The sequence below is a fragment of the Anguilla rostrata genome, chromosome 16, assembly GCF_018555375.3.
Source record: "Anguilla rostrata isolate EN2019 chromosome 16, ASM1855537v3, whole genome shotgun sequence".
NCBI classification, from domain to species: Eukaryota; Metazoa; Chordata; class Actinopteri; order Anguilliformes; family Anguillidae; genus Anguilla; species Anguilla rostrata.
The window spans coordinates 18,995,276-19,009,009 of NC_057948.1; the positions used below are offsets into that span (position 1 = coordinate 18,995,276).

General features: G+C 50.7%; 1 protein-coding gene across 3 annotated transcripts in view; it reads right to left on the minus strand.

Moving 5' to 3' along the window:
- LOC135241652 (uveal autoantigen with coiled-coil domains and ankyrin repeats protein-like) overlaps positions 1 to 13,734 on the minus strand; it is a 57,750-nt gene that overhangs the window by 28,289 nt on the left and 15,727 nt on the right. For 2 of the 3 annotated variants that reach the window (XM_064312202.1, XM_064312201.1), the window contains exon 2: positions 1,904 to 2,034. In XM_064312202.1, coding sequence (XP_064168272.1) covers positions 1,904 to 2,034 — 131 coding nt within the window. Of the gene's footprint in view, positions 1 to 1,903; positions 2,035 to 2,980; positions 3,259 to 13,734 lie in introns of those variants that run through there. The other variant, XM_064312203.1, reaches the window with a different exon arrangement.

The window sequence follows — 13,734 nt, forward strand, 5'->3', positions numbered from 1 at the left end:
CAAATTACCCATAATGCAAGGGAAGGTTTGCAGCTGGAAGGACAGAAGTTAGGTGAGATATAAGGTGAGCATGAGCATTCGCGTGTATGTGTGTGTGTGTGTGTGTGTATGTGTGAGCATGTGTGTGTGTGTGTTTTCTAAACGTCCTGAGACGATGCATCCCGTGATTTTGAACATGATCCTTTGGTAATGCTGAAATCTGATCCAGTGCATGCCTCTTGTGATCTCAATACAACAACTGGCCGGTTATCTTGAAAACGTGATATGAGGCTTGTGTGATTTCAAGACAACTAGCTTCTTACATCCCAAAAGGTTTCACTCCAGATTTCAAAACAACAGACCCCAAAATACATCACCATATGGCAGCCTTCAAAAACCACGGCCAAGAGGAGGCTGACTGCCAAATACTACTACTACTGCTGCTACTACCAACAAGCACACTCAAAATAACACTCAAAGACTCAAATTCAGCTCATCCAACAGAGTGAAACTCTACTATCATACGCAGTCAAACTGCCACCTTCTGGTCTTGTGGAAGACGGGTGATGTGAGAGGTCACACTGTGACCCGTGAGGATGTTCAGATCTGCGATGTTTACCTGGCCTTCGTCCCAGAAACACAGCCCGCCCGAGCCCGAGCTCGGCCACCCGCCTCGCCGCGGCAGGCCGAGGCCAGCCCCCCCCGTGGGGCGGTGGTCAAGCCCGGCTCCCGTCCTCCCCCGGGTGGAAGCGCACAGATCGCTTTACTGACTCTGAAGCACTTCCTGCCCAGAAAAGCCACCCCTGGCTGCTCTGGCCGTAAGTCCCCCGCTGCAACGTGCTCGTCACTCCCAAATACGGAACACGCTCTGGCAGAAACTTCCTTCAAGTCGACCTGAATATACAATTTAGGCAGGGCGAATTCCGCAAATACTGCACGAGCGCATTTATAACACACCACAACTGCTTCCATATGTCTTCAGAAGGGGGGATTTACAGCGTTATTCATTTAGGCATTCACAGGTCCAGGACTAGGCAGCAAGCTGCAGCATCTACCCACAGGCTAATGATAATCAGAGAGAAGCACATTAACAATGTGAACTCAAAAATGCAAAGGGGAGAGGGAGTGGAGCAACATGACCTTTTGGACATGACATTATTAAAAACAGAACCCCAGGGATGTTCATTTCAGCTAAAAGTTAATGACTGCATCCCACGACATGGCAAACGATCAGATAACACCGCTAGATGCCATTTCAACCTGCAAGCCACACAGGTGAGTGGTGCTGTCTGTCACAGCAGAAATAATTACAACGTCTGAGAATCCCGCTGTGGAGTCGCTGCATTTCATCAAATGACTTGGTGGAAATTTGGTTTATTTGAAGTCTTATGAAACTCGGGACAGAGTGATTCCCGCGAGCACTCATGCTGCCCTGGGTGCCGGGGCCTTATCTGAAAGATCAAATTAAGGTCTTAGGATGGAGTGTGCTGGATGGTGTTGGGAGTAGGTTGGGGCTAAGTGAGTGTGTGTGGGTGTGCGTGTGTTTGTGGTGTGTGTGTGGTGTGTTGTGTGCTGTGTGGTGTGTGTCGTGTGTGTCTGTGTGTGTGGTGTGTGTGTGTGCGTGGTGTGTGCTGTGTGCTGGTGTGTGTGCGTGTGTGTCTGTGTGTGGTGGTGTCTGTGTGTGCGTGCGTGTGGTTCTGTGTGTGTGTGTGTGTGTGGTGCAGTGTGTGTGGTGCGTGTGTGTGCTGTGCGGTGTGGTGTGTGCGGCATGCTGCGGGGGTGTGTGCGTGCATGCGGGTGCGTGTGTGCATGCGTGTGTGTGTCTGTGTGTGCGTGCGTGTGTGTGTGCGTGTGTGCATGCGTGTGCGTGTGTGCGTGTGCGTGTTTTGGGGGGCAGAGCGGTGTGCGTTTGTGGGGTACTCACGCAGAGCGCCCCTCGACGTCCGGCTTGGTAGGGACCACGCCCTTTTTGCTGAGGACGGCGGCGACCTTGTCCACCTCGCCGCGCTCCACCGCTTTCATCAGCCGGTCGTCATACTTGTTCCAGTCTGTGTTCTGGGAGAGTGCACATGGGAAGAGCCAATCAAAACACAGAGCATGCGGGGAGAACAGAGCGTGCTCAGCAGGGACGAGCCCGTTAGGGCGGCATGCTAAGGCACAGTGATGAGCCCCACAGACTGGGACCAAATCCAGACCAGGCCAGTGCCAACTGTTTCATCACTATCTAGCAGCCCCCGCTGGCCAATCGGGTGCCCGTGGACTTCCTCTGCCTCCAATGAGCTGTAGTCTGTGATGTGAAAAGACGCAGCTGGTGATACCACACATTTTGGAGAACTATGGGAGTCTACACATTGCAGATAATTGTTCATTCCAAATTATGGTGGGAATTGGATATATACAAATATGAAAAATTAAATAAAAAAAACAAATCAAAACAATTATGTGACTAATGTGAAAACAGCGAGGCCTGAAAACCTGTTCTTAGAGCACTGTTTAATTTGTGGTAATAAGCTGTATTTAACTTTGCTGAGCTAGAATTCTTGATTTCACAAACTACACTTGATTACAGGCTAGGACAAATAGCACAGTCTTACAACGGGAGGACGCGAGCAGCAAAACGAAAACTAATTTAAACTCGTGTCAGTGCAATCCTACTCAAAACAAGCGCACCTGGAAAATCAGAATCAATCCACAACGTTTATGAGAAAAGAACAATCATGCAGAGTAGGGAACCTGAGAACAAGAGAAAAGCAGCGTCCGAGCCGTGGGAGCTCAGGTCCAGGAGGTACCAGCATGCACAACCACGCTCAGCACAAGCATTCCTTTCCAGCCTGTTTGCAGTTATGAAAAGCCGTAAGTCAGACGCACTGGCAGCTTGAGTGCGTTCCCACACACCGCGGGTTGCCCAGCAGCCGTGCGCGAGCGTTCAGGGGCTGTGGGGGGGGGGGAGGGCTCCCCCAGGACGGTTTAAGCGTAGCCCCGGTTCCGCGGCGATACCTACGAAGTACATGGAGGTGCACTTCAGCCAGCGGCTCATCTTGGAGGGCTGGGTCTCGGGGGCGGCCGCCGCTCTGGGAAAGCGTGCCCTCTGGCGCGGGGGTGGGGGGGGTGAGGGGGGCGAGGTGCTCGTCCAGCGAGTAGCGGTAGCGGCGGCGCGGGGATCCTCTTCAGAGCTCTGCTCCGGCGGCCCTGCTCCTCCAGCTGCAGGAGGGTTTACGGAGTGCACCCCAGCCCACAGCCTCAGGCTCTGCCTTCATCACGGCGCCGGCCCCAGGACGGCCCCGGCTCCTCCTCTGGGGCTGAGTCTGCGTATGCTGGGCTGGGCTGGGCTGGGCTGCGCTGGGATGGGCTGCGCTGGGATGGGCTGAGTCTCTGCGCGCTGGGCTGGGTTACACTGGGCTACCTTGGGCTGGGCTGGGCTGGGCTGGGCTAGGGTGGGCTGGGCAGGGCTTTCCCCTGGCTGTTTTCTTCTCTCCTCCGTTTCTCCTGTCCTTTCAGTCCGGGACTCCCCCTCCGCTCTCAAACGTCTTGCCCCACTAAATGGCAAGGACGACCAACCCCCCACGCTAAATATGTGTGCTCTCCCAGGTTTAAAATTACCCTCCCCGGTAAACAGCGTGCAGACAGCCACTCAGACTGGTTACCTCTTTATTTTTTCACCCACCAACCTTTTTTTCCCCCCGATGACTGACAGGAAGACGCGTCTAATAATACACGCCGAGCATGCCCTGAAAGTGAGTAACGACGCACCGGCGTGAAACGGGGCCCGCGGCCCGAGGAGCAACCTTGCAGGCGTCGGCATGCGCCCCGGCCTCCACAAATATTCATCTGCGGGGATTACGGTTTCAAATTTAAGCAGCCCCCCGCGGCCGCCCCCCCCCCCGGGGACAGTTAAACTGTCTGCTAAACTGAGCGCGGAGGCTGCGCGGCTGAGCCCGGCGCACGGTAGCTGGATTAGGTGTCAGCTTCTCGCCATCAGCTGTCCGCCAGCGCACCTCCGCGTAAACACCGCTCCATTTCCAACGTGGGACGTCAGCTCTTTAATTTGGAGGTGAAAAATAAAGAGGCGGAGGTCAGATGGGGGGGGGGACGCGTTTAATTTACACACACTGCGTCAGCGGCGCCTCGGCTTACGCCCCCTGCCAGACGGGCGAGGGCGGGCGGGAGGGCGGGCGGGCGGGCGGGCGGGGGTCAAGTGGGACACGGAGGGCAAGGTGTCCTCTTACTCAACACAACATCAAACACCGACTTTCAAAAGAGCTTTTACCTTTGAATATTACGCGTGTTTCGCAGAATAATGCGCATTATCGCTTTGATGTTAGTGCTGCTGTGTATATCTGCCAGCTTCGGTAAAAGGGAGCGGAGAAATCTCCGCACTGCATCGTGCCAAATTATTGCAATTGCATTTTATTTGCATGCCGGATTTTCAGAATCGTTTTATACTTGTGGGTCAAAGCGCACACAGACCCACTGCAGTCTCCATAACCAGCGGCAGCGAGTAGAGCGAAACTAGTCACACACAGATGTGCGATTTCATGATGACGGCTCCTCGCGCTGGTGTCAGGTGATGTCAGGTCTTATAATACGGCATGATGTAGTCCAGCCGTGTGATCAGTGTGACTCACCCTAACTTCAGCCTCTCCAAACCCAGCCTCAGGAGGGCGGGGCGTCTCCCCCGGCGACCCCTCGGCCAACGGCGTTTCGTGTCCAGGCAGATGAAACGGGCGGGGCGGTAAACACGCCTCCCACTCCCACACATGAGAAGCGGTGCACAGAGAGGAGCTGGCAGGACGGGGGAGCGCTACAGCACAGCGCTAAAACACCGCCAACTGTGCGGGGGGGGCAGCGCAGTTAACCCTGAACCGCAATACCTACCACCAGCGAGGGGAGGGCAAACGGCCCAAAATCTACCACTCTGATCCTGTACCAGCCAGGCTCCCCACCTTAGAGAGCTCGCTGCTGCACACCCAACACCCTGAGCACGTGCTCGCCACAGGAGTACGCACACATGCCAATCAAACACCGCACTACCGCTGATACAGGGGCGCCGCAGGCGTTTACGGCCCCGGAGAAGAAGCGGCGGGAGCAGGGCATGCTGGGAGAGGGGGCAGCCCGGGCTGCAATGCCAAGCACGCGGCCATTCTGGAACTGGAGCCGGGCTGTGGGCGGCCACGAGGGGAGCGAGACCACAGCAAACCCAAACAACCAAATTCAGTTTTAAACCCTCTTACCCCCCTCACCTGCCCCCACGGGGAGGTCAGGAAGGCCCCCGAAAGGGGAACAATCACACAGAGGGACACTGGCCTGGGCCTCAACACCAACAGCCCTTCCTAAGGAAACCCACACAAACTCTGCACTGAGGCCATTTCACAGACAGCCCCCTCATCCTGGATTAGACATTTACTTTGCTTTGATTTTAAAAAATGCACAAAAGCGCAGATCTTCCAAAGCAATTCTGCAGGATCTATTCACTGTGCCAGAAACGTAGCTGGAGGTCAGCACTTAAGTGAGCAAAGCATGATGGGAATACAGGCTGCCTGGGGGGGGGGGGGGGGCAGCCATTAAGAACATGAAACACACACAAACATGCAGGGGGTGGTGGTGTTATTGTGCTGGGCCGAGACGTATATACTTACACAGCAGCAGCTGACCCAACCCAAACGGCTACCCTGCCGCGCCACAATAAGCATCAATACGCCGAAGGTCATTTGCATTGTGTGGAAAACGGCAGCCATAAACATCCATCAGGGCCTGCGATGCCGTAATGCGCTGGCTATTTACCGGCCCACAGGCGCGTACGAGCTGGAGCAGGCCAGAGAAGGGCCTGTCGTTATGGGGATGGCGAAAATCTGCGCTTTAATTAGCCAACCTCCGCCAAGCGTCCTGCCATCAGGAATGCGAACCTGCTAAAGAAAGGCGGATCCCTGTAGAGAGGCCAATCGTCTGCAGACAAAGTGATGACAGACAGACGGGCCGAGCCCAGAGCTGTGTCACTTCCATCAGACCCCTAGCAACAGCGATACTCGTTTGAAGAGGGCCAGGGGTGCTGGCAGCTATGCGGCATGCATGAATGTATATACATGTGTACACTGAATATAGGCCATAGTTTGTTTTAATGCCAGGGCAGTAAAAAAATTGACCAGACAAAACAAAGTTGCATGTCCCCTGATATTTCATCAGAAACATCAACATCAGATATCAGAGAAAAGAAACTGAAGATTACAGAAGTCATTTGAACACAAAATTTTAAGGAAGGAAATTTTTGAAGGAAGATTTAACTGGATTAAAAAAATATAAAAACAAGGTGTCAGGTTCCCAGTTCACAACTTGAGAAGAGTGCACTCATGTTCAAGAGTAACACAGAGCACCTCCCAGGTTTTAAATGACCTTTTGTTGCAATAAGCATTTATGGGAATGTATAAAAGCCTATGAAAGAAAAAAAAAAAACAGTACACTGCAACACTAGCTGACCGTATCGTCACGTATCACCATGGATACACCTACATGTACAAGACATCACACAGCGTTCACCTACTACAGCCCATGGCTCTCGCACACGGGTGGTCAAGGTTACGGCGGTACAGCAGTTGTAAGTTCTAAACTGGGGCCACACACTTTGGTCACAGGCAAGTTCGCCGCTAGTACAGCTGATACTTTGACAGTTCCTCCGCTGATTTGGGTCCTCTCCGTGCTGAAAGACACCGTGGCCTCATCTGCACCCAGGGCGTGACCCACAAAGCCAGGACAAATATGGAAGCTAACTATTGGAGGAAAAAATGCACTTTGGTATGGCCAGGAGCCATCTTGGGAACGGCTCGATATGACAGCTGTAGGACAGACAGATTCCGCAGGACGTCAAAATTCCGTGCCTGTCCCCCCCGTCAAATATAACCTGGGGGATGTAATTATTCACCACAGAATAAAGGGATTTAAAAATGCATCCTTTCATTCTTGTGCCTTGCGCTTCCTCACTGAATCGGGCTCGGCTGGTTATTCCTACAACTCTGGATGCCCCTGTTGGACAGACTGCAGATTATCCTTTCTGATTTTTATCTGAACGCATGTGAATAAGTGTAAAACACAGATCTTGAAATGTCCTGCGTTCCAAAGACACAAATTTCCATGGGCTAGCACGACCACTGATATATGCTGCATTTTAGAATATCACATAAAATAGACCTCATTCACTAAAGACTTGTTTGTACATCCTAGGTAATATGATCATTGCAGTCCATCTCTCTTACACACAGTTACGCAATTCTAAATAAATCCCTCTTGCTATAGATCCGTAGCATAGTATGACATTTTAAGACGTGCTTGTCAGTACAAGCCAGCGTGTTAAGTAGCCACTGTTTTTTTTTTTTAGCATAAAAAGGGCATAAATATGTAAAATATAAAAAATTGTATTGAGTTTGGGCCCTCAGGCAGAGGGGTGGCTCTTTTGGGGAGGCTTGAGCTTAATGGGGAGTGGGGAGTTTTGGAAGCCTAAGTGTAGGGGGCGGGTGAAAGCGCTGCTGGCCTGGGGAGGTCTGCTGCACAGGAGCAGAGCTGCTGGCCTGGGGAGGTCTGCTGCACAGGAGCAGAGCTGCTGGCCTGGGGAGGTCTGCTGCACAGGAGCAGAGCTGCTGGCCTGGGGAGGTCTGCTGCTCAGGAGCAGAGCTGCTGGCCTGGGGAGGTCTGCTGCACAGGAGCAGAGCTGCTGGCCTGGGGAGGTCTGCTGCACAGGAAGCAGAGCTGCTGGCCTGGGGAGGTCTGCTGCCAGGAGCAGAGCTGCTGGCCTGGGGAGGTCTGCTGCTCGGGAGCAGAGCTGCTGGCCTGGGGAGGTCTGCTGCTCAGGAGCAGAGCTGCTGGCCTGGGAGGTCTGCTGCTCGGAGCAGAGCTGCTGGCCTGGGGAGGTCTGCTGCTCAGAGCAGAGCTGCTGGCCTGGGGAGGTCTGCTCTCGGAGCGAGCTGCTGGCCTGGGGAGGTCTGCTGCTCAGGAGCAGAGCTGCTGGCCTGGGGAGGTCTGCTGCACAGGAGCAGAGCTGCTGGCCTGGGGAGGTCTGCTGCTCGGGAGCAGAGCTGCTGGCCTGGGGAGGTCTGCTGCACAGGAGCAGAGCTGCTGGCCTGGGGAGGTCTGCTGCTCGGGAGCAGAGCTGCTGGCCTGGGGAGGTCTGCTGCACAGGAGCAGAGCTACTGGCCTGGGGAGGTCTGCTGCACAGGAGCAGAGCTGCTGGCCTGGGGAGGTCTGCTGCTCAGGAGCAGAGCTGCTGGCCTGGGGAGGTCTGCTGCTCGGGAGCAGAGCTGCTGGCCTGGGGAGGTCTGCTGCTCAGGAGCAGAGCTGACAGACAGCTGAGGCTCTGGGGCAGTGCGTGTAAGGGAGCCCGTCTCAGAGGCCCGTCTCAGACCTGTCTGAGCCCAGCTGCTGGGCTGGAGTCGGCCTGTCTCGCAATGCGGCCGCTGACCCCCGAGACCCGGCCACTTCCGACAGCTTCAGGTCCACTCCTGGCCTCTGACATCTGAACTCTGACCTCTTACAGGACCAGGACACCGGGAGACATGTGCAAAGGCCTGTCAGAATGCTTGTTACAGTAATAGCCGGACAAAATGGACAGAGAGAGAAGAACAGGGGGTAGCAGGACTTTGAAGAAGTCTAACCCTAACCCCAACCCTAACCCTAACCCTAACCCTCTTAGCAAAGTGAATTTCAAGACCGGAATGCAGCAGTACTCAGTTTGAAAAACAACTTAAAAGAAACTTAATAAAATACTAAAAATATTCTTGCTTACAATTCTTTGCAGTTTAATTAAAAGTTATTCAGTGCAGACAGACATTCAGCTTTTCAGACATTCAGATGTAACAGTACACTTAGATGAAAGGGAGGGGAAAAGGGAGGAAAAAATTCATCCAGCGATTTTTTATAGCGATGCTTTTGCCCTTTACTTCAGGGACAATGCACTTGTGTGGCTTTTCTATACACCACTCTGTGAGCAGCAATTACCTACATCTGAATGAGAACATTCTAGCCGGGCAGACTCGACTGGATTACTGTGGCGGACAAAAAATGCCATCAACAAAGAAGGCAGTCTGAAAAACAGAAAAGAAAGAAAAAGTGGATGAGCTTGTTTTTTTTTTTCTTTAAAAACTCCCGCTGAGGGAACCCTCTAAGAGAAACCAGTATCCCAGAGCCCGCAGACTCAGAGCACCACGCTAAAGACAGAGCGGTGCCACAGATATAACAAGGCTCTGGGGAACAAAACTCTTCTGCTCGTTCTGTAAAATTTTAAGCTGTGAAACAGACAAAAGGTCCTCTGAATGTGTGGCTCGTCTTATTTTTTTTAAAACTAAGAAAAAAGTGAGCACTATTGGTCATCTCTGAGCTGACAAATGATTTTAAAAAAGTAAGAATAAACTCCTATAAAGCAGACACAGAAAAACGGCATTCCTGTTCTTTATCCCTACATTAACCTTCTCCATTTAAAGCCCGGCAGTTACTCCGCTCCGGCAGTACATTGCTGAGGGGCCTTCAAGAACTGAAAGTTAAAAAAAATTTTTTTAAATCAAACAAAACAATAAAAAATGGCATAACATATCCCATTTTTCCTTATTTCCATATTTTAACCCGCCCAGTCATAACTGCACAAGATTCACCTGTAGCCCTTAGCCCTTCTTTCCACATCTTGTACAAACACACAGCTCTCCAGTTCAATTTCCCACCAGCACACAGCGAGGCACAGAACACCCAGATTACCCAAACGCTCCCTCCCTGGGCACGCTTCCGGTGAACTGCGCATCGCGCCAGTCGGCACGGGCATTATGAGCTCTGGGCGTATCAGTGGAGGGCCAGAGCTTTAGATGAGCCCATGATATAAGCCCATCATACCACAGGGCACCAAGGCTGCAGCATACCCCCCCATTGTTCGGAGTACACACTGACCCTGCTCATGAAACTGGACTCTGCAAAAATAATGCTGAATTAAATCAAATAAATCGTGGGTCTTATGACAGGTCCAGAAAACAAAAGCCTAATTCAGCTACAGATTTTTTAAAAAGAAAAAAGAACAAAAAAACCCCACAAGGATAGCATTTCCTCATTGGCCAACAGCAAGCAATTTTATCCTTAAAGAAATCTGTGAGCAGAAATTCCTTGGACGTTCCAGACGGCACCTCTGTGACCTCAACTCTCAACTCTTCATGCTGGCTTTCCCCTCCCTTATCTTTTTTTCAAAACACAGGTCCCATAGGCAGACAGGGACCCGCAGTTTGCAGTTTTAATCTAATCTCCCACAATATCAAGGTTCATCAGGCCAGGATAGTGGGAGAGGGCAGCGACTGAGGTTTGGCCTACAGCTGTGCTCCTGACGACATGCAGAAGTAGTGAGAGTGCACACCATCCCTGGGGCTATCCCCGGAGAGGCCGCAGGGACTGAACGGAAGCCTAAGGTTCCAGCCTGGAAGGGACGGACGTCCACCGGCCAGCGGGCAACAAGCACCCCTGACGAGTCCTGCCCGACTTTACTTTACGCGGGAAATCAGTGAACTGCCAGGAAGGCCCTGAGGTCTTTGTGATGAGCCTGAGCTCGCTGCTGCTGATCCCAGCCTCAACTTCCTGCCCGCAGCCGGCTCCCCAACGCTCTTCTTCAGCGGAACTCACACGTGACTTCACTCGCAAGTGATTGGCCAGACAGCTGTGACACAGCACAGCCAGTGAACCTTCGGCCCCTGTAAGATCCCCAGGAGCCCCACGGCGCAGCTGAACAGCACACACTACAGCACAGCAGAGCTGTGGGGAGAAAGAGTACAGGCATTTCATACAGATCCGCAAATAAAACATCCACAAGGGCAAACCAGAGGATTGCATTCATAATTGCTGAATCTGCTCAGTAGAGCACATCATCCACAACACAGAGCTTATGTTACACCTTTAACCTGCCTTATCTGCAGACAAAAACAAATAACTGCATTAGTGATGAAGAAAAATAAACCACAAAGGCAATCTCTGACCCTTGAAATTCAGTCTGATGCAAGGCATTGTTAAAACACCAATCACAAATATCCCCCCTTTCAAGCCATCAGACGGGATTGTTGGATTTAAAATAGCATGTGTGCAATGTAGCAGTTAAATTTACCATTTCATTCTTGGTACAAAAGCAGGAATCTCCACCTGTGTCATACCAATCAGTCCACTTCACACAGAGAGAGAGGCACATGGAGTACTTGCCACTTTTCTTAATTGAGCGCACAAAGAGCTACCCTAGAAGGAGAAAACAGGACAAAAACACAAGGAAGGGAGCAGCTTTTGTTCTGTGAAGTCCAAAGTATTCTGGGAATAAGGAGACGTTTCAGCCTTGCAAATGCCAAACCACAGCGTACCGAGGATCAAATTAGTAGAACATGGCAGAAAACTGCATCTGCATCAAGCAATTTCAAAAGACAGACGTGTTGGAACTAACTGTGCTAACCAGTCACAATGGGTGACACCTCACAATCAAGAACTGTTCCGTATAATTCAGAACCACAAAGAAAATGTTTAATATCATAATGTTAGCCTTACAATTAGATTACACACTTACTAACAAATATGGTGCGTAAATGAAATGAAGATCTTCATTACCCATATACAATGCGGGACACATACTATTCCCCATACTGAAAAAGGATTCAAACGTAGCATAGTGACACGCTGCTTATTAAATACATCACTCACTGGGTGTTCCCGCAGCAGGGATAGACAGGGGAGCCGATGGCTCATAGGCGTGATGTCATAATTCCACTCAGCGTGGGCCTCGCCATGCAAACTGCGTTCACTTTATTATGTGCTGTCTGCTGGAGGGAGAAGGCTAATCCTTTGACATAGGCCAATATTTCACTTGCACCAATGTCAATATTTTGGAGACAGTGAACTCTGCATAACCCATTAAAAGCAATAAAGCTGCAGTCAAATACGTTCTGCCTTAAACTGCGTAGAGGACCTGGAAGCACCTTCAGACGTGTCTTTGGGTTTCAGACAGCAGATGAGCAGGGTTTTGTTGATCTACCTGCCCTACGTGCACCTGTCTGTCTATTCAAGGTGTAACAAAGGCGCAAGTTCAGGTGCAACCCCGCCTGTGGCCTGAGGTTCCTGTGCAGTTCTCCAAAGAATTTGTCACGTCTGAACATCACACTGACTTCCTCCGTTCTTTTTTAGTAATTCTTAAAACTTATCTTCCACCTGTGTTTGTTTTTGTGAAAGGAAATCATTTTCATATGAAATCCCATGAAATGACACACAGGGGTGCAGAGCGTTTTAGAGAGAAACCTATCAGGAAAACTTGTAGGTAGAAAATTGTAGAGAAATGGGAGCCAGCCACTGGCAGTGGCAGGAAATGTAGGTATAGGAAACTGCCCCTGGTGCAGAGAACAGGCCGGCTTGATTCTGCATTTTAATCCATAAACGAACCCGGTCGCTGACCAATTCTGCATCATTTAAGAGTAAAATATGTAATACAATAAAAATGGGGGGGGGGGGGGTTAATCTTTGAAAAGCTGTTCTGTATGAACAGAGCAGTTTAAATGCAAACTCAACCAGAGAAACTTTTTTGCTTTGCCAGCCAATGTGTGGGACGAAGCTCCTGAAGTCCTGGTCTGGGGAACTCGACAGCCAGAAACATCCTATTAATTAAATCAATTACTGATGGACTTTATTCCTGTTATGATGCTACAGTAAAATGGATGTCTCTTCGGGTGCTACAGCTGCCCTTCGCCTTTCCGTAGAGATGAACAATCCACTGCACTACAGAAAACCATCGCCACCTGCCTGTCATTACACTGAGCGCCCCCAGAGGGCAGCACCAGGCAACACATCATGAAAAGAACACTTGCGGGAAAATGCAGGCACTCCTAATACAAAGCTCTTTTCTCTGTGCCTTAACCCTCTATAAAGCAGGGGACAAAGCAAAAAATAAAACCAAAAACATTTTTAAAAAGCTTTACACCCAATTCGGTATCTTGTGTGCCTATTGAAAAGGCTCTGACAGCATTGGTGCAGTTTGAAATGGGTGTTCCTCTTTCCCCAGACAGGGGGATTTGTTTAAAGAGCATTTCCCTGTCATCAGCAGATCTGCATCCCCCATTTCTGTGGCCATGTCCCTCTCTGTCTGTACTGGGAGGTCTGCTGGTTGTGATCCAGCAGCTACAGACAATAGCCGCGTTTCCACCGAAATTACCCGGAACTTTCAGTCCCAGGAACTACTTTACCAGGAACTAAAAGGTTCCTTCAGCCAATGGTTGTCTGCGTTTCCACCGGGGTCTAAAGTACCGCGAAGATTAGGCAAATTAGCGCACTGACGTTGTCGTCGGTCCATCTGTCATATGAATTCTTCTGTAACCCCATACTACCACCGAAGTAGCCTACATTATTTTCTAATAACCGGGACAGCCCGGAGGGGTTTATTCCACTTATATACAACGGGTTACCAACAATGACTATATATGGTTACTTTTGTATTTATTGATTTTCATATATCCTCTCAAACACATTCATTAACAGCAGAAAACATGCACACGTTGTAAACAATTAGCTGTTTTATTACTTTCTCGTCCTCAATTCCATATAGGCTAATCGCAAAATGACAAGAATAGAACGAAAACTCGGACTTGCGTGAAAATGTAAATTAGTAGTGGTACAGCCACCGTTTGGTTTCCTTCGAAGTTACTGCTAGCCGAGCAGCGAAGTGTGCCCTCCAGATGCGAACCATGCACCATAAATGAGTCCATAGTCTTCCTGGTCTTTTCGTGG